This window comes from Mobula birostris, chromosome 25, assembly GCF_030028105.1.
Source record: "Mobula birostris isolate sMobBir1 chromosome 25, sMobBir1.hap1, whole genome shotgun sequence".
NCBI lineage: Eukaryota > Metazoa > Chordata > Chondrichthyes > Myliobatiformes > Myliobatidae > Mobula > Mobula birostris.
The window spans coordinates 30,378,499-30,400,491 of record NC_092394.1 but is presented as its reverse complement, the minus strand read 5'-3'; the positions used below and the strand labels follow the sequence as shown (position 1 = coordinate 30,400,491).

The 21,993-nt window shown below is 42.4% G+C and overlaps 1 protein-coding gene across 1 annotated transcript in view; it reads right to left on the bottom strand.

Moving 5' to 3' along the window:
• LOC140187859 (sodium- and chloride-dependent GABA transporter ine) overlaps positions 1 to 21,993 on the bottom strand; it is a 139,444-nt gene that overhangs the window by 30,520 nt on the left and 86,931 nt on the right. The window contains exons 5-8 of the mRNA XM_072243654.1: positions 15,304 to 15,438; positions 6,286 to 6,389; positions 3,785 to 3,909; positions 1,013 to 1,125 (exon numbers count right to left, since the gene is read on the bottom strand). Of these exons, the coding sequence (XP_072099755.1) occupies positions 1,013 to 1,125; positions 3,785 to 3,909; positions 6,286 to 6,389; positions 15,304 to 15,438 (477 nt within the window). The remainder of the gene's footprint in view (positions 1 to 1,012; positions 1,126 to 3,784; positions 3,910 to 6,285; positions 6,390 to 15,303; positions 15,439 to 21,993) is intronic.

Here is a 21,993-nt window from a genome sequence, read left to right as displayed (position 1 = left end):
ACACCTAAAATGGTTGTTACATAGGCTTATATACAACATTTTGGACCAGTGGAAATGGTCCAGAAGAGTTATATGGAAACTATTATTACCATTTTTCTTAACAACTAATACCATTACTTAGCCTAATAGTTTAGAATTACCACAGTACATAATTATCTATTTAAGTGTCTAATTTCCTTTTATATCATCTCAATGTGTACTTAAGAATGTATAAATAATTATAGTTTTATACATATAAAAAAATGGAAAAGGTTATATGTGTGAAAAAAGTACATGATATTTGTGAATTCCTTATCCAAATAAAAATAAAATTAAAAAAAAAGAAATTAACTTCCCACAGTGAATTTGAACACCTGCTTCTCGATCAATAATCAATCCCCCACAACTGCTGGTTTAGTAGCTCAATGTCAGAATCAGAATCATAAGACATAGAAGCAGAATTTGATCATTCAGCCCATCGAGTCTGTTCCATCATGGCTAATCCAGTTCCCTCCCTACCCCATACCCTTGTCTTCCCCCATGACCTTTCACGCCCTAATTAATAAAGAACCTATCGACTTCTGCCTTAAATATACCCAATGACCTGATCTCCATAATCTCTAAAGAAATTGGTCCCAACATCGACCCTAACGGAACACCACTAGTCATCGGCAGCCAATCAGAAACAGCTCCCTTCATTCCCCCTCTTAGCTCCCTGCCGAATATCCAATTCTCTATCCATCCTGTAATACCATGGCCTCTTATCTTGTTAAATATCAGTATCTATTTTCCTCTATGGATGCTGTCTGGCTCACTGAGTTTCTGGAGTGCTTTTTATTTTGCTCTTGATTCCAGCATCTGCACTCTCCCGTGTCTCAACTTGCAGCAGAAGTTTTGACTAGTTCAGAATGCAAATGACAATGCGGCTTATCAGCTCCAGCTTGTGCATAATTTGAACTGGATACAGCAGGTGCTCCCTTTCAGCCATCAACACTGTCCAAGTGAAGGTGTGGAGTTTAATAGTGACTCTTACCTGACTGTCAAGTCCCAAAAACAGCAGCATGGTGAAAAACAGTATCGCCCACAACGGGGAGACAGGCATTGTAAGAAAGGTTTCAGGGTAAATCACAAACACTAATCCAGGGCCTGAAGGAAAGAAAAACATTTTAAGAATTACCAAACACAGTGCTAGTAAGTAATAAAATATTCAGCACAAGTAAAAAATGGTGTTTCAGACAAATGGAGTCCCTTATTTTTACCATTTTCTCCCCTCCCTTTCCACTGAAGCTGCTGATTTCTTGCTGGATACAGCTTTGCTGACAATCGGGAATCTCTTCCTTAGTTTTCATTTTGTAATACACATTTGAGTGTTTGAGACAGGTAGGCCACAGGCTCCAGTTTGTGCACGAGCACTTGGAGTCAATTGTGACCTATAGTCTTCCTATATAACAGAAGTTGTCAGAGTGGCCTATTTATTACATGTGAGGAAGGTACTGAAGCTGAGAAACTAGGCCCATTTGTTTTTTATGTGCATGCCTCCCAGAGATTGGTTTTCCACACATTAGATTGCATTGGCACCACTTCATGCTGTTTTTGCCCCAGATGCTTTTGCCTTCTATTTGTCACAGGCTAGCAACAGCTGCACAACTCGTGAGTCACCGCCTGTGCAGCATGTGTCTCCTCCACTGCTGGTAGACAGTGGAGCTTTGCCAGGGAGGAAAGAGACGACCTTACCTGTTCACGCACAAAGCACCCGGGAACACATTAAGTCACACAGTACCACAGCACAGAAACAGGCTTCTTTGTCCATGTCAACCTGGCCTTCTGCCTAGGCCCATCTACTTTTGCACCAGACCACTGCCCTGCAAACCTCTCCCAACCACATACTCATCCAAACTTCTCAAGTGTGACAGTTGAACCTGCATCTACCACTTCCGCTGGCAGCTCGTGGCCACACCCTGAGTGAAAAAGCTCCCCCTCAGAACCTCCTTAAATATTTCACCCTAAACCTATTGTATGACCTCTATTTCTAGCCTTACCCGTCCTCAGTGGGAAAAACCTGCATGTATTCACCTATCTACACCCCTCATTTGTTCCCCTCAGTAACTTCTTCCTCTCCTGTACTGCAGGCAATAGTCTCAACCTTTCCCTATAACTCAGTTCCTCAAGTCCTGGCAACATCCTTGTAAATTTTCTCTGCACTCATTCAATCTTTCCTGTAGGTGGCTGACAAGAACATTGTGCAGGGTCTGGGATTGAGGTAATGACTAAAGGTCTGCACGGTCAGTAAGCTGTTCGGGTCGTGAAGGGATATGGGGAGAAGGCAGGAGATCTGGCCTGGGAGGAAAATTGGATCAGCCACAATGGAACGGCAGAGCAGACTCAATGGACCGAACGGCCTAATTCTGCTCCCATATCTTATGGAGCTATATATCTTGGTACGTGCAACAATAGTAAATCAATACTAATAATACATCACGGCTCCACTCGCAGTAGCTCCCACCCTCCGTGTCCTGTGATCACTATTATGGAGGTGACTGCAGCCAGCTTTGAAATCAAGTCTGAACCTCCTGTTGTGATTGCTGGGTCCTTGTTCGGTTGCCGGCCCATTGTGTTGTGGGGTCACCCACAGGATAGGAGTTTATCAGGCCTGTTCAGACTGGTCTGTCTCTCTCCCCCTCTCCCACCCCCAACACCTTCCTCTCCTCTGTGCTGGCCTCTCCTGCAGCTCTACATTGACAGCCATGAGGTGAGCTCGCTGCATCCGGCCCCAAAAGAAACCACACCGACCCTGTTCTCTCTCACAAACTGCTGTGCAGAATTCCACTCTGCTGTAGTTAGTGGATTTTTACCTAGTTCCAGAATTTATTTTTCTAACATCAGATTGGACAATAGTGTAATAAGCACTACGACTAGTGCACCAAAAGAGCGACGGAGGATGAGAGGTAACCTGATAGAGGAGTACAAGATAATAAGAGACATTGATTGCGTGGATAGTTAGAGGCTTTTCCCCAGGGCTGAAATGGCTAGCACGAGAGGGCAGAGTTTTAAGGTGCTTGGAAGAAGGTACAGAAGGAGATGTCAGGGGTAAGTTTTTACGCAGAGAGTGGTAAGTGCGTGGAATGGGCTGCCAGCGATGGTGGTGGAGGTCGAAACGATAGGGTCGTTTAAGAGACTCCTGGATAGGTACATGGAGCTTAGAAAAATAGAGGGCTATGGGTAAGCCTAGATAGTTCTAAGGTAGGGACATGTTCAGCACAGCTTTGTGGGTCAAAGGGCCTGTATTGTGCTGTAGGTTTTCTATGGAGAACCCAGACTCCAGTGACACAAGGACTGGTAAACTACCCAACTTCAGAAGTTAGGACATCATAGGCCAAATCTCTTTTGACCACATAGCTAGAGTCCTTGCTGGGCAGTGAGCGACAGCCAGAACTTTGACCCAGTTTCTCCTTTCTCTCTCTCTCTCACCCAGAAGTGCAGAGATTATTTGGGTCATTGTCTTGGCCGAGCTCGCACCAATAAAGAGCAGAATTCAAACTCCACCCTCCTTCATTCACTGAACGCGTTGAGGAATTTTGCCCTTTACTTTCCTTTGCTACACTGCAAGATGAAATGTCTGAAATCCTGTATATCCATGCACTCTGCTTGATGTTTATAATTAATCTTGTTGAAATTATTGGCAACAGAAATATGTCTATGTGCAATTAACAAATCCCATGCCCTCTGTGGTTAAAACATGTCAGCCTAGTTCAGATCTCACCAACTTATACAACCTCGTGTGCACCTTGTACACTCACTCACTCACCATCCACAGCGATTTCATGGATTGGAACGTTAATCATTTGGGACAAGTATCCAAAAGCAGAGAAGATAACAAATCCAGAAAGTATACTTGTGGCTGTATTCGTCAGTGAGATGGCTAATGTATCACTGCAAGGAAATTGAAAAACCATTGCCAGGTATTAATTTGTGGCAGTGAACAGTATGTGTACAAATTAATCAAACATTTGAGATTTATAAACAGAAATGTTTCTAACTCATTACCTTTAACTCTGGGGTTAAATTTTAATTTGCGTGGGTGGGGGCGGGGTGGTGCTCTGTACAGGGAACTTTTATCATCTGGGTATGTCTATTGGCTGGAGAATTTTTATTGCCCAGAGATCACCCGTTACTCAGAGAAAATCTATCCCTTTGGGACTGTCATTTGCTTGAGAAACAGCCGTTATTCAGGGTATATCTACTGAGTAGAAAGTGTGTATTGCTCAGAGAGTGTCAGTAGCTCAGTGAACAGCTATTTCTCACACATTCTTTGAGGAAAGAACACCCATTGCTCAGGGAATACCAATTGCTCACTAAGTGTTCTTTGCTCAGAGATCCTTGGAAAACATCTATTCCTCAGAGAATATGCATTGCTCAGAGAAGCTCTTTGCTAAGCGAATGCCAGTTGCTTGAGGAGGACCATCGATCAGGCTATGTCTATTGAATAGAGAACGTCTATTGCTCAAAGAATGTTCACTGCAACATTGCTGCTATGCTGTTTTGGTGTGACCCATTTGGAATATGATGTTGTTAGGCCACTGGAGCAGGGATCCAATCGCAGAGTCACTACTGTGCACACAGTGGTACTAATTGAGTAACAAATCCCAAGGTGCAAACAAAGTCAGCGTCAAAGTTCAGACAGAGATCAAAACATCCAGAGAAATCCAAAAACCAGAATCAGAAAACAGGCAGAGTTGATAGACAGACAGACAGAGTACATATACAAATGCTGGAAAGGCTCAGGAAAATTCATTGGCATGATCTGGCCACAAACAGGTGAAAACACAGGACTGAAATACACTGAGCAATAAACAGAGAGGCAGATGATAGGTGGATCACAATGAGACACAAGTGGCAGCAATACAGGTAATAATGAGAGACAGAGTACTCAGTAATACAGGGACCAGAGTAGAGTAGGAGTGGGGACAGGAGCAATTGGCAATACAAAACCACAGACTGACAGCTGGGGGAAAACACACAAAAAGATAGAGTTCAACTGGAGGTACTGACAGTTGTACAGTGTTGGCCACCTTTAGCAAGACAGAGAACCGAAGAAGGATTCACCGGTCTGATTCCTAGGATGAAGTCTGTTCCAAGAGGAGAAATGGAGTGAACGGGGTTCACATTCTCTGTGGTTTAGGAGGACAAGTGGTGTAATGATTAGGTTTTCTTGTGTAATTTTTTTTGACTCAAACAAGGAGTTCAACACAGCGTGACTGTTTTAGTGATCAATGGGTTAACAATCCTCTGTAAACCATCACTACAACTCAGATCATGTGGCACTGTATTTAAAACAGAGTCACCCTTTAAATATACCAGCATGGGTTAAGTCTTGAGGTGTATGAAATATCACAGAGTGATTGATAATGTGGTTGCTGAGAGGTTGCCATGCTTGGCTGGACAATCTAAAACCAGAGACCATAGTCCCTAGATTGAAATGAAAAGGGATTGCTTTATTCAGAGATGCGTGTAAGATTGAGATTCCCTGTCCTGACAACTGTTGATGTTCTTTTACTGAGTAACAGAAGAGAGAGAGCCATGGATGTTTGGGCAGTATGAGTTATAGTAAGGGGCAGAGAAGTGAAGATCAACCTTGGTCTCTTTAAATCACACAATAAGCTTAAGGAGCCATTTGGCTGGTCACTGGTCCAATTTCTTACGTTCTAATGCATAATCTATTGTTATTACCCCTTCATCCTGCTCTGGACCAGTTTCCCAGTTTTAAGCAACAGATTTTTGTGTGAACCATGAATGGCCTTCTGTGGGTTTGGTAGTACTGAGGTAAGCTTTCATGCACATGCATTGCTTATCTTTTGTACTTTTCATGGTACTGAAAATATGGGGCCTCACTGCAACCGAGAGCTGGGAGAATCCCGAGGGAAATCGCAATACCTCCTTCATTTGTCAGTCCGACCATAGAACCCATTTGAAACCGGAATCAAAAAGGGATACAGTACAGGATTTAGAAGGGAAATACAGCAGATGATACAAACCTGGCTGAGAACGGAAATGCAAGAAATAGTCAGCATGTTAGGCAGCATCTGTGGGGAAGAGAAACCATTGAAGTTTCTAGCTATTGATCTGATGAAATGCCTTTGACCTGCTATGTTACCCTCATCTTCCTTCAACTCCACAGAAGCTACCTGAGTACTTCCAGTACATTCAGTTTTATTTTGGCACAGGACTTCCTTGGCTGGGCTATGTTGACCACAGTAAACGAAGACTGGTACAACTTATAAAGGCAAAACAAGAAAAAGAAGAAAGTACTTAAGTATTTTGTTGTTGAACTTGTTGTAACTCGCCATGGAAATCAATGAGCCAAAACCAATACCCAGGGAATTGAAGACTTGAACTGCAGCATAAACCCAGACCTGAGAAGAAAACAAAGGTTTGTAGTTGAAACCAGAGCAAAAATTAGCAACTGCAGTGCAGAGAGCATTGGCGCTGTTATGAGTGAGGCATTGTTGGGAAGCTTTACGACATAACCATTATCATTTATACTGAACCAACTGCAACTGCAAAATGACTGCATGGTTTTATGAAAAAAAATCTTCTCCCTTCCTCTGAACAGTCCTGAAGCTTCAGTCCTCGGTTAGATCTATTGAAAATAAAAGTACTGTCATTGCTGGAGATCTGGAAAAAAACAAAAATTACACCGAAAGCCAGGCAGTGGAAAGAGAAACAGAGTGAATGTTTCAGATCCAAGATCCTTCATCAGTTCTCCTGATAATGGCTTCAGTCTGATACTTACTTAAGCTCTGGACATGAATGCTTAATCAACCTTAAAAGGCATCCTAACGTTATCACTCAATACCCAATAACTAGAGTATTGCAGGCTGTCTTTTACTCTTAGATCCTAAACACCAGAACAAATGGCATTAAGACGACACATGGCAGGAGACTCGTGTGTCGTCGGGGAGGCCAGAAAATCTTTCGCTGTCGGCCCGAAGACCTGACATCTTTGCGATCTTCGGCCACAGAGCTCGTAAAAAGCAACAAAACGGACTTTTTAACGGGTTGTTGTTATGTCTCCCGCTCACTGTGAAAATGGGGGACACCTCTCTCTCCCTTATGAGAGAAAGAGCGAACCTGTGGGTTGCCGAATGTCGGATGAATTGCAAGAGTCTTTGGGGTATCTGCAAGGTCTGTGTCTTTGCTATCGCTTAGCTCACATTTGTGCTCTGTGGAGAGTGCGCTTTTTTTCGCCGGTGGGGGGAGGGGGGAATTGTTGCTCGCTGCCGCTTACGCGTGGGAGGGGGAGCTGGGGGGGACTTAGGGGTTTTCACGTTTAACTGTTGTTCATTCTTTGGGGCATTTCTCTGTTTTTGTAGATATTTGCGAAGAAAAAGCATTTCAGGATGTATATTGTAAATATTTCTCTGACATTAAACTGAACCATTGAAATATAAAGGAGAACTCTTCCCTTTGCCTCATTAAATGAATAATAAATCACCAAAAAGATAAACTGCATTGTAAAGAAGTGTGTAAAATGTTTACATTTTATATGAAAGTGTTAGTGGAAGCTGTAGTTACATAATCTTCCATACCAGGAGCTTAAATGCACAATCACTAAGTTGAACACAGTGGGACAGAAATTGTTCATGCTGATCATTGTTTATGAGAGTTGCTTTTAACACTGTGTGCCTTCTAAATCCTGTTGTTTAAACACAACTAAAGTACTAACAGCACAGTAAAACAACTTTGAATGGCAGGGAAAAATGTACAACTCTGAGGAACAAAACTGAGAGCAAACAGGTATCTGCTGTGCACAATCGCAACCAGATGAGCTCTAAGAGTGGTTAAAGCAAACCTCTGGGCTAGAACTGGTGGCCTAAACTCAAAGCTGGCAAACTTGTCGACGACTTAGAACTTGTGGTTCACTGGGTAGTACGCCTCTAATTCACAGCGGCAGGGTATTACTCCGTGGCAAGTTGTTGATTCCTGCCGTCATTTGGATGGTGCACAGCAAGTCCCATCCGCTAGGTGGCTAAAATAACACAATGTGGCCCGGTGTAGTGTGCTGCTGCCACACAGTTCCAGCAGCCCCCGTTCAATCCTGACCTCAAATGGCGTCCGAATAGAGTATACGAATTCTCAATGTGAGCAGGTGGGATTTCTTCAGGGGCTCTGGCTTTCCTCACACTCTAAAGATATGTAGGTCGAGATCCTCAGCATCCACATCACCGAGGAGTTCACGTGGTCTGTACCCACCGGCTGTGTGGTGAAAAAGGCACAACAGCGCCTCTTTCACCTCAGACAGTTGAGGAAGTTTGGTATGGGCCCCCAAATCCTAAGAACTTTCTACAGGGGCACAATTGAGAGCATCTTGACTGGCTGCATCACTGCCTGGTATGGGAACTGTACCCCCCTTAATCGCAGGACTCTGCAGAGAGTGGTGCGGACAGCCCAGCGCACCTGTAGTGTGAATGTCCCATGATTCAGGACACTTACAAAGACAGGTGTGTAAAAAGAGCTCATAGGATCACTGGGGACCCTAGCCATCCCAACCAGCTGCTACCATCCGGGAAGCGGTACTGCAGCATAAAAGCCAGGACCAACAGGCTCCGGGACAGCTTCTTCCACCAGGCCATCAGACTGATAACCTCACGCTGATTTGAGTGTACTCTATATTACATTGACTGTTCTATTTATTATAAATTATTATGATTGCACATGACACATTTAGATGGAGATGTGACATAAAGATTTTTACTCTTCATGTATGTGAAGGATGTAGGAAATAAAGTCAATTCAATTCAATTTAAATTAAATTCAATTATTATGTATGCTCATAATAAAAGAACTTCAGTTCCCAGTGTGCAATGCGGGTGATTCACCTGGAACTGGAAGTGATGTTGGTGAATGGGAGACACGCTCTTGGCGGGCTAAAGTTTCCCGAGTAAAATGTGGTTGAGCTGAAGCCATTCTGTAAATCTGTAAATAACTGTGGGAAGAAGAATTGTTTTGCAAAGTCCTGCAAAGCTGGGGCTACCAACAGAAAGGTGCACACTGCTGCTGAAGGAATGGAGGAAGTCTTTGTGGATTCTCTACAGGCTGCTGGTGCTGGTAAGACAGAATGGATTGTTCCAGTGACTGTGAATGAGACAGTAATTCCATTCAAGCTTGACTCCAGAGCCCAGATGAATCTGTTATCCATGGATGTTTACAAGATTCTCAAAGTAAAGAGCAAGATTTACCCAGCGAAGTTAAAACTGACTGGCTATACTGGAGAGAACGTTCTGGTAGAAGGAGGCTGTATATTGAACTTCATGCACAAGGGGCAGCACCTAAAGGCACAACTAATGGTTGTAGATGAGAGAGTACAGCCAATATCAGGTCTGAATCAACCTTGTGGAAAGAATTTTCATTGTGGCCTCACAGACCAAAGATGACCAGACAACACTTATGGGAGAGAAGCACAAGAACTCCATTTTCCATAGTCATCTGTACCAGCGACACCAGCACAACAGTCAGGATGCCTGTGCTGAACAGAGGGATCATGATGAAGACACCATTTCTGCTTCCACATTATGCAGCTGTGGTTCAAAATCTGTCTCTCGTCAATTTCCATTTAAAGGCTGGAAATCAAAAATATCTCCACAATCCTCACCGAAGTTGAAGAAGATAAATAAAAAGGAAGATGGGGAGATCACACAGACTCCAAGGTCACAACAAAAGCACCAATTCAGCACAAACCAATGAGGTTTGATATGCAATCAACAGAAGCAGCTCTGTGAATTGAGATGGAATCAGTTTGAACTCGTGCGAAGACTCACTGATCACATGGATATAGTCCAGGGCTCCATTACGAGGCACCTGGAGCAAACAATGGCCAGACAGCAAGAACAAGGACAGAGACTGAACACAGAAAATGAAACCTATACATCTGTGGAAACAAATAGCAGACCAAAAGGGATCAGTAAATCATCCCAGAGGCAGATTGAAAGTGGATGAGTGAATGAAGAACTGTATTTGCTCATTATAATTGAAGTTAATATAAATATCTGTGTTGGAGAGCATTATTGTTTCCTGCAGGCTTATGAGGACATAGTATTTTCTTTAACGGGGGAAGATTGTGTTATTATGTGTGCACATAATAAAGAACTTCAGTTTCCAGTGTGCAATGCGGGTGGTTCAGCTGGAACTGGAACTGATATTGGTGAAAGGGACTCACACACACTCTTGGCAGGCTAAGGCCCTTGGTAAAATGTGGTTGAACTGAAGCCATCCTGTAAATCTGTAAATAAAATAGTTTTAGCATTTTTACCAAAACAAGTTTGCCTTTGTGAAAGAACAAACATGACAGGTAGGTTAAATACTACTGTAAATTGCCTCTCATCTGGAGAATCAAGGGGAAATAGAATGTAGAACAGCAGAACACAGCAACAGCCCCTTTGGCCTATGTGTCTGTGATGACTATGATGCCAAATGAAACTGCACATCTGCCTACACATGGTCTGTGTTCCTCTGTTCCCTTCCTGTTTATGCACTCATCTAAGAGACGCTTAAATGTAGTTCCTTACTTCAGTCATTTCTTCAGACAATTCATCGTCCACCCGAGATGGTAAGACCATAAGATGTAGGAGCAGAATTAGGTCATTTGGCTCCTCAAGTGGGGTCCACCATTTCATCATGGCTGATCCATTTCCCAATCTCCTGCCTTTTCCAGCATCCTTCCATGCCCTGACTAATCATGAATCTATCAACCTCTGCCTTAAACTTGGCCTCCACAGCCACCCGTGGCAATGGATTCCACAGATTCACCACTCCCTGGCTAAAGCAATTCCTACTCATCTCTGTTCTAAAGGGACATCACTCTATTCTGAGGTTGTGCCCTCTCATCTTGGACTCCCTCACCATGAGAAACATCTGCTCCACATCCACGCTTATCTGTTGTGGAAACAAACAGCAGACCAAAAGGGATCATTAAACCACCACAGAGGCAGATTGAAAAAGTATATGAGTGAATAAGGGACTAGGATTTTCAATATTTGATAGGTTTATCCACGTGAATCTTTGGGGATTGTAGACGATTGTCCGAGTGAGTGAGTATTTCCTGTGCCAGATGAAATGTCTTTCAGGTAATGATACAGTACTGACAGACTATAAGAATGTAAATGGGATGTCTTGTAATGGAGCATATACGTTAATGTGATGTTTAACTTGAGCACAGCCCTGGGTCACATCAATCACCAGTGACCAAACTAACTAACTATAATTTAATACTAAATAAATTTAAAATGAAATCAGAGCAAATGTTTGCAAAGCAAAAATGTATCTGGGTCTAAAATTAACATTCTGCTCTCAGTATTAGGAAGCTTAGGTCCCCATTATTAATGATATAAATGGATCTATCACCAAACTCTAAAAATGTAACTTAATTTCATTTCCATTTAAATAGGACACTCAAAACTGAACAAAATACAGTTTGAATTCTACATGTCCAAGCAAAAAAATAGTTCTCGATTTTCCCTTGGAGAAGATTAATTTATGATGCTATCCTGTGTGGTGTTTGTTGAAATAAGTGAAATTTATTATCAGGTTGTGTTAAAAAAAAAGCAAACAAAATCTGATGATTTTTGGTGGATTTAAATGTCCAAACTGGGAAGTGCAATCATCCCTAATCTTATGCATTATAGATGTTAATGGTGTGAATATCCTGAAAGCATTTGATAAATGGTTTGCTGGATACTAAAATGTGAAAATATCAGTGCAAACAGGATTATTTTCATCCCTTTATAATGGGATGTTCGTCTCTAGGGATTGAGAATTCATTGCTTTAAACTTGAGGCTTAATTTAAGGTTTGGTCTTGATTTTATTTCTCTTGCCACAGACTTTCTTCTATACTGTTCATTAAATAACTCACTAGTAGATTAGGATTCATGTTGTCGATTTTTTGGGGTGAGATGGTAGTGTTGCATTTGCATAATGCTATTACAGCACCAGTGACTCGGGTTCAATTCTGATGCTGTCTCTAAGGAGTTTGTATGTTCTCCTTGAGACTGCATGGATTTCCTTTGGGTCCCACATTCTAAAGACGTACAGGCTAGTAGGTTCATTGGTTACATGACTGTAATAGGACAGGCTTGTTGGGCCAGAATGGCCTGTTTCCCTGCTGTATCCCTAAATAAATAAGGTAAAACGGTCTGGTAAGGCTATCTGAATGCACAGGAACATAAGACAATAGTGGACACAGCCTAATATAGCACAGACACATCCCTTCCTACCATTGGCAGTACCTACATGAGGCACTGCCTCAAGTAGGCAACATCTGTTATCAAATGTTCCCAGCATCCAGGCAATGCTGTCTCCTCACAGCTACTACTGGGCAGGAGACACAAAAGCCTGAAATCCCACGTCACCAGGTTCAAGAGCAGCTATTTCTTTTCAACCATGCGGTTCTTGAACTGACCTGCACAACCATGAACAGCTCTTGGCAAATCATAGGTAATAAACTAGGACCACTTTGCGCTGGAGTGAGGTTTTTAGAACATCGACCATACAGCACAGGATCATGCTTTTTGGCCCACAGCTGAACCAATTAAATTAGTAATCAAACAGCTAATCAATCTAATTTCTTCTGCCTACCTAATGTCCATATCCTATCATTTTCCTCACATTTCCATCTAAGTGTCTCATAAAAGTCTCTAATGTTTCTGCCTCTACTACCACCACCATCACAGGCAGCACATTCCAAGCACTCACCACTCTCTGTGTAGAAAACTTGCCCCTCACTTCTCCTTTGAAGTTACCCCCCTAACCTTAAAAGCATGCACTCTGATACCAGACATTTCAACCCTCTGAAGAAGATATTGTCTGTCTACTCCATCTATGCCCCTCAAAATCCTATAAAACTCTATCAGATCTCCCCTCAGCTTCTGCTACTCTAGAGAAAACAACCCGAGTTTGTCCAACCTCTCTATATAGCAAATGCCCTCTAATCCAGGCAACATCCTGGTAAACCTTCTCTGCATCCTCTCCTATAATTGGGGAGCCAAGACTGTATGCAGTACTCCAGAAGCGGCCTAACTAGAGCTTTATAAAGCTGCAAGATAACTTGCTGATTTTTGAACTCAGTTCCTCAACTTATAAAAGCAAGCATGCCATATGTCTTCTTAAGGGCCCTATCTACCTGTGTAGCCACTTTCAGAAAGTTATGAACTTGGACTGCAAGAGCCCTCTGCTCATCAACACTGTTCATGGTCTTGCCCTCAACAGTGTACTGTCTCTTTGCATTTGACCTACCAAGGTGCAACACTTCACATTTGGCTGGGTTAAACTTCACCCGCCATTTCTCTACCCATATCTGCAAATGAGCTATTTCATGCTGTTCTCTTTGCCAGTCCTCTACACTATCCACAACTCCACCAATCTTCCTATCATCTTCAAACTTACTAACCCACCCATCTACATTTTCATTCGGATAATTTGTACACATCATGAACAGCAGACATCACAGTACAGATCCCTGCGGATCACTACTAATCACAGACCTCCAGCTAGAATAAGTCCATCGACCACCACCCCCTGTCTTCCATGGGCAAGCTGGTTCTGAATGCAAACGGCTAATTCACCATGGATCCCATGCATCTTAATCTTAATTTTCTGGTTGGGAGACCTTGTCAAGCATCTTGTCCATGTAGGTGACATCCACAAATCTACCTTCAATTGGCATCCTCGTCACCTCATCAAAAAAAATTCAATCAAGTTAGTAAGACATGACTTGCTTCGCTATAAGTCATGCTGGTGCTCCCTAATTAGGCCACGGTTTTCCAAATGCTCATGAATCCTGTCCCTAAGAATTCTCTCCAGTAACCTCCCACCACTGACATTAGACTCACCCACCGGTCACAGAATTATCCCGAGTTCCCACTTGATTAATGGAGCAACATTAGCTATTTGCCAGTCCTCTGAGACCTCACCTGTGGCTGGAGAGGACATGAAGATATTGGTCAAGGCCCCAGTAATCTCTTCTCTTGCCTGTGTTCTTCTCATGTTTGAATTATTTTCTTTTTGTAAAAATTGCACATAATTTAGCCTTCACGTAGGTTCTTCTTGTGAGTGTGGTTCCTCTGATGCTGCAAGCTAGGTTTTCTTTGTACCTGTGCTTGTGTGTACCTGTGTTCATGACAATTAACTCGACTTTGACTTTGATCTTCTTTCTTATCAGACCAAAAGCTGAGGGTGAGGCAGTTTTTGGAAGTTTCACATCAATGAAAGCTCATAAAAAGTCATGGACAGATCTGATTCAAACTCTTGATAGGGCAATAGGCTGCCTCGATTGCCAATCAATCCTAGGATGGAAATACCTGTTAGAAGGAAATGTATTTCTTCCCTTTTGACTCCAGATTTCCTGCATTCAAATACCACAATGTAACAGAGTCTCAGCTTCACAGCAAGCTTACTAACGCTAGTACTTTACGTAGATTCCTCTGGTTAAACACCAGTGCGCCCCATTGAAAGTTAAAAACATTATGTCTTGCAGCAAAAAGAGAGAATGCCAGAAACACTCAGCAAGTCAGGCAGCGTCTGTGGAAAGAGAGACAGAATGAAGACCCTACATCAGAATTTGATATCTCCTGCCACAATGCTTCCAGAGCCGCTGACTGATTCCAGCATTTTTAAATTTATTTCAGATTTCCAATTTAAAAAAAAATCATCCCTATGTCTACTGTCCACAAACAGTCCCTCAACTGGTAGATTTGGGACTACTCTTCCTTCTCTCATGGGATGAGAGTGATACCAGTAAGGTGAGCATTTGAAGCTCATCCTGAATTCCCCTGAAAAAATGCCAATAAGCTGCAGAACCTGTAAGGAAAAAAATCCATCCATGCTATTCCAAGACTCCAAGAATTTGATTCCACTGGCTTGTGCCTTTCTTCTTTTTTCCTCAAGGAAAGGCACAAGCCACTGGAATCAAATCTTTGGAGTCCATGCTGTTTTACATGATACTGAAGGCAGCTTCTCTGTAGCTTGATTTAGAATTTCTTTAATTGTGGGATGTTTTAGTGCGTGGTGAATGCTTGGCTGCAGAAGCAAAGCCCTTTCCTCTTTTAATTCAGAACAAAGAAAATTGATGCAGTCCTAGGGCAAACTATAGTTATCACTCCTTTTCAAATTAAACTATTAAAAGCAGGAAAAAAAACAATGTTCACTTTTGAAGAAATATTTTTGGGACAGCCCAACAAATTTACTTCTTTTTGCTGAAGTATTGAAACATAAACCAACATTAGACATTCCAAAGTCCAACTTTAAAATCCATTCAGATATCCATGAATGCTTACCTGGACTTCCTTAAGTTTCTCCCACTCTGGATTAACAAAGTAATTGATTCCACCTGGAGCCCCTGGGAGTTGAGTATTGTTAATCAGCAAGGCCAACAGTACCACATAAGGAAAGAGCGCAGTGAAGTACACGATCTGGTTACAAAGACAGGATGAACAAGCATTAAGGTAGTGGGATATATTTAACTGTTATTCTTACAGTCCCTCTACCTGTCTACCTCATCCTTCTCCAGCTGGTTGGGTGTTATAATAATCTATACATTACCATTTATCTTACACCAGCTTGTACTTCAAATTTACAGCAAATGGAAGCTGAGGGATATTTAGTCCCTGCATGACATAAAACAAACTCTGTACCACATCCACAATGAAAGGCAGGCACAAATGAGACTGGGAGCTTGCAGTACAATTGATCTTTGGATGGGAAGCAATCCAAACAGCGAAAACCCTGCAGCAAATACACCTTCTGGCTCATATAAAGAATAGGAACTAACTCGAGCCAGTGGAATTATGTCTCAGTAGGAGCAAGCGTCCTTAGGGAGGGAGAAAAGAGACTTTGAAAGGGAGAATTGTAAGTAGATGCAAGTCTCCACAGGGACAGCCTGACCTGCTGAGTTCCTCCAGCATCTTATTTAATGCTTCCAATACCATCCAGTCTAATTTTGCTTAATAGTTTATTGTGCGGTAAATTATGAAATGTAGAGAGCTTACACACACAAATTGCCGTAGGAACTCATCAGGTCAGACAACATCTATGAAGAGGAAAAAGCAGTTGAAGTTTCAGGCTGAGACCCTACATCAGGACTGGAAAGGAAGGGGATGTGGAAAGAAGGCAGATTAAGGAGGTGGGGAAAGGGAGAGTACAAGCTGGCAGTTGCTAGGTAAAAGCAGGTGAAGGGAAAGGTAAGTGGGTGGGTGGGTGGGTGGGTGGGTGGGTGGAGGGGGGTGCTTCAATTAGCAGAATCATCATCATCATCATCAGGTGCCATGTCCAGTTTGAGCTTTGACTGCCATGGCCCACACACTCCTGGGTCAAGTGGATCAATTCATTGGTATTCATTTCCAGTTCTCTGGCTGCTGTCTCCATCATCATTTGTCTGTCTTCCTCTTGCTTTCTTCCCTTCAATCTTTCCTATAATTACCATGCATTCTAACTCCTGTTTCCTAATCACATGTCCAATGAAGTTACGTTGCCTTTTCATGATCTCATACATTATTTCTCTTTTTGTGTTTGCTCTGTTCATGACATCCTCATTAGATATTTGTTTCATCCATGATGTTCTTTGCATCCTCCTCAAAAACCACATCTCTGCTGCTACAATTCGTTTCTTCATGTTACTAGATATTGTCCAACATTCTGAGCCATATAACATAACTGGATAAACGTAACATTTCAGTACTCTGAGGCAGGTTGTCATGCCTAGTTTAGGATTGGTCAGTATACTCTTCATTCTCGTAAAGGTATCTTTTGCCATCCCTATACTGGCAGAATAGAGAGAAATACAAATATACTTCCAATTGATTAATGGGAATGGCTGCCAGGAAAAGTCGGAACCATAACTCATCACAGAGATGGGGCAGATGAATCAAAGGATTTTAAGAGCAGGGAAATACATTTTTAAAAGTTAACTTAGAGAATGGTGCTTCATCACAAGGAGATTAGAACATAGGAAGAAGGTAACCCTACTGCAATTATACAGGGCACTGCTTAGACATCATTCAGAGTTTGAAGTAAAGTTTTTACCTTTGGAAGGACAAAAGCTTGGAAATACACTGCCAATTGCATGCGATGGTACTTAGGATAATGAAGTCTCATAGTAGTGGGCAAAACTACAATGAGGCTTCTTTATCAGGTAAAAATACTTGCTTCTAGAATTCAGGTGATGAGTGATTTAATTGAGGTGTTGGGGAATTCACAGAGAACTTGTGGGTAGGAATAAGGCGGACATAAGACCCTGTGTCCTGACGAAGGGTCTCGGCCTGAAACGTTGACTGTACCTCTTTCTAGAGATGCTGCCTGGCCTGCTGCTTTCACCAGCAACTTTGATGTGTGTTGCTTGAATTTCCAGCATCTGCAGAAATCCTCTTATAAGTATAAATAATTTCAGTTTCAAAGTTAAAATAAAATCTGAGATCTTCTGATGCAATGAGTGAAAGGAGATAAGATGTACTCCCCCAGACGCAAATTTGATAGGTATTTAAACAGAAGATAGATACTTAATTGAAGAAAAAGGAATCAAGGGGAAAGTGTAGGACATTGGGAGTAATAATCCCCATATTTAATAAAGAGCTGAAGGTTTGATTGAACTGCCACTGTTCCTATGGAGCTTTATTTGTTGAAATGGCACTACGACCTTAAAATATCAGTTATGTCAAATGTATTGTCCCAAAACGTAGGATCTAGATATTTGCTGTAGATATCAGCTTCAGCACACACCACTTATGGTTTAAGTGACTATAAAATGGAAGCCATATGTTAATGTTCACAAATCTAATTTTCTCTCTCTGATGGGGTTCCAGCTGACTCAGCTATTCCACAGTTATCCATTTTTAATGATAGAATTACTAATCACTTTAATTTTCAGTAGCGAAGTTAATGAAACAGTCACAGGTCATTATTAAACCTCTAATAAAATAGATACAATAACAAAAGCATCATTTCTCTAAGCAGAAAGCAAACACTGCAGCCAGCCAATCCTTCACTTTCTGATTAAAATATCTGGTACCAATATTAATAAAATAGAACTGAATCTTGTGGTGTTACCTAGCAGCGAGTAATGCACTAAAAGCTCTTTAATATGTAACAGTTTGAGAAGACTTACTTTTAAACATATGCAAGAATAGATATTTCTTAAATTATCGAGAATTGCAGTTAATTAGACAATTGAATTCACAAGCATATTTCCTTCATCAATCCCCCTATTTTCTTAAAGTGTCCTACCATTCATTTACATTCTGCATGGCTTTACCTCAGACATTCACTGTAAAAGGTCAGTGGAAAGTATGGAAGTGCCAATAAAGAAAGGCCATTTCCAGTGGTTGAAGAGCTTAGAGCTAAGGCCACACCAGGAAAGTGAGCTGTAATGACTTGGAAGATTCTGCTTGAAGAAGTGGTGAATCTCGATTCTCTAGGTGCTCCCAGGTGGAACTGAGTAAATTCTGAGTGAAAAAAAATCGAAGGGATGGTAGGGTGGGTCAGTGTGGGGAAGGGGAGGAATCGAGGAGAATGAGACCAAGTAGTTTGTACATAAGGTTCGTACGTTTTCCCCGTGACCGTGTAGATTTCCTCCGCTGCTCCAGTTTCCTCCCCGATTCCAAAGACAAACGGGTTGGGGTTAGTAAGCTGTGGGCATGCTATGTTGGTACCGGCAGCATGGCAGCACTGGTGGGCTACCCCCTTGCACAGTCCTTGGACTGTTGGTCATTGGCACAAAATGACGCACTCCTCTGTATGTTTCGGGGTCTCAACATGCATGTGACAAATGTAAAACTAATGCTAAAAAGCTCATCTTAACACACTCGAAATGCTGGAGGAAATCAGCAAGTCAGGCAGCATCTACGGAGGGGAATTAACAGTCCACCGAGTCCGTTTGTCGGCCCAAAATGTAGACTGTTTACTTCCCCTCCATTGATCTGCCTGACTTTGCTGAGTTCCTCCAGCATTTGTGATTGTTAAAAAGGGCCACTTTTCAGCATAATTGTATAAGGGCTAAGAGAGTTGTAAAAGAGCACCTGAAGGCTTTGTGTGTCAATGCAAGGAGCATTCGTAATAAGGTGGATGAATTGAAAGTGCAGATTGTTATTAATGATTATGATATAGTTGGGATCACAGAGACATGGCTCCAGGGTGACCAGGGATGGGAGCTCAACGTTCAGGGATATTCAATATTCAGGAGGGATAGACATGAAGGAAGGGGAGGTGGGGTGGCATTGCTAGTCAAAGAAGAGATTAACACAATAGAAAGGAAGGACATAAGTTGGGAAGATGTGGAATCGATATGGGTAGAGCTGTGTAACACTAAGGGGCAGAAGACGCTGGTGGGAGTTGTGTACAGGCCACCTAACAGTAGTAGTGAGGTTGGAGATGGTATTAAACAGGAAATTAGAAATGTGTGCAATAAAGGAACAGCAGTTATAATGGGTGACTTCAATCTACATGTAGATTGGGTGAACCAAATTGGTAAAGGTGCTGAGGAAGAGGATTTCTTGGAATGTATGCGGGATGGTTTTTTGAACCAACATGTCGAGGAACCGACTAGACAGCAGGCTATTCTGGACTGGGTTTTGAGCAATGAGGAAGGGTTAATTAGCAATCTTGTCGTGAGAGGCCCCTTGGGTAAGAGTGACCATAATATGGTGGAATTCTTCATTAAGATGGAGATTGACATAGTTAATTCAGAAACAAAGGTTCTGAACTTAAAGAGGGGTAACTTTGAAGGTATGAGACGTGAATTAGCTAAGATAGACTGGCAAATGACACTTAAAGGATTGACGGTGGATATGCAGTGGCAAGCATTTAAAGGTTGCATGGATGAACTGCAACAAATGTTCATCCCAGTTTGGCAAAAGAATAAATCAAGGAAGGTAGTGCACCCGTGGCTGACAAGAGAAATTAGGGATAGTATCAATTCCAAAGAAGAAGCATACAAATTAGCCAGAGAAAGTGGCTCACCTGAGGACTGGGAGAAATTCAGAGTTCAGCAGAGGAGAACAAAGGGCTTAATTAGGAAGGGGAAAAAAGATTATGAGAGAAAACTGGCAGGGAACATAAAAACGGACTGTAAAAGCTTTTATAGATATGTAAATAGGAAAAGACTGGTAAAAGCAAATGTAGGTCCCCTGCAGACAGAAACAGGTGAATTGATTATGGGGAGCAAGGACATGGCAGACCAATTGAATAATTACTTGGTTCTGTCTTCACTAAGGAGGACATAAATAATCTTCCAGAAATAGTAGGGGACAGAGGGTCCAGTGAGATGGAGGAACCGAGCGAAATATATGTTAGTAGGGAAGTGGTGTTAGATAAATTGAAGGGATTGAAGGCAGATAAATCCCCAGGGCCAGATGGTCTGCATCCCAGGGTGCTTAAGGAAGTAGCCCAAGAAATAGTGGATGCATTAGTGATAATTTTTCAAAACTCGTTAGATTCTGGACTAGTTCCTGAGGATTGGAGGGTGGCCAATGTAACTCCACTTTTTAAAAAAGGAGGGAGAGAGAAACCGGGGAATTATAGACCGGTTAGCCTAACGTCGGTGGTGGGGAAACTGCTGGAGTCAGTTATCAAGGATGTGATAACAGCACATTTGGGAAGCAGTGAAATGATCGGACAAAGTCAGCATGGATTTGTGAAAGGAAAATCATGTCTGACGAATCTCATAGAATTTTTTGAGGATGTAACTAGTAGAGTGGATAGGGGAGAACCAGTGGATGTGGTATATTTGGATTTTCAGAAGGCTTTTGACAAGGTCCCACACAGGAGATTAGTGTGCAAACTTAAAGCACACGGTATTGGGGGTAAGGTATTGGTGTGGGTGGAGAGTTGCTTAGCAGACAGGAAGCAAAGAGTGGGAATAAACGGGACCTTTTCAGAATGGCAGGCCGTGACTAGTGGGGTACCGCAAGGCTCAGTGCTGGGACCCCAGTTGTTTACAATATATATTAATGACTTGGATGAGGGAATTAAATGCAGCATCTCCAAGTTTGCGGATGACACGAAGCTGGGTGGCAGTGTTAGCTGTGAGGAGGATGCTAAGAGGATGCAGGGTGACTTGGATAGGTTGGGTGAGTGGGCAAATTCATGGCAGATGCAATTTAATGTGGATAAATGTGAAGTTATCCACTTTGGTAGCAAAAATAGGAAAACAGATTATTATCTGAATGGTGGCCGATTAGGAAAAGGGGAGGTGCAACGAGACCTGGGTGTCATTATACACCAGTCATTGAAAGTGGGCATGCAGGTACAGCAGGCGGTGAAAAAGGCGAATGGTATGCTGGCATTTATAGCGAGAGGATTTGAGTACAGGAGCAGGGAGGTACTACTGCAGTTGTACAAGGCCTTGGTGAGACCACGCCTGGAGTATTGTGTGCAGTTTTGGTCCCCTAATCTGAGGAAAGACATCCTTGCCATAGAGGGAGTACAGAGAAGGTTCACCAGATTGATTCCTGGGATGGCAGGACTTTCATATGAAGAAAGACTGGATGAACTGGGCTTGTACTCGTTGGAATTTAGAAGATTGAGGGGGGATCTGATTGAAACGTATAAGATCCTAAAGGGATTGGACAGGCTAGATGCAGGAAGATTGTTCTCGATGTTGGGGAAGTCCAGAACGAGGGGTCACAGTTTGAGGATAGAGGGGAAGCCTTTTAGGACCGAGATTAGGAAAAACTTCTTCACACAGAGAGTGGTGAATCTGTGGAATTCTCTGCCACAGGAAACAGTTGAGGCCAGTTCATTGGCTCTATTTAAGAGGGAGTTAGATATGGCCCTTGTGGCTACGGGGGTTAGGGGGTATGGAGGGAAGGCTGGGGTGGGATTCTGAGTTGGATGATCAGCCATGATCGTAATAAATGGCGGTGCAGGCTCGAAGGGCTGAATGGCCTACTCCTGCACCTATTTTCTATGTTTCTATGTTTCTATGTTTCTATTGTTGCTCAGGATTTCCAGTATCTGAAGAACCTCTTGTGTTTGTA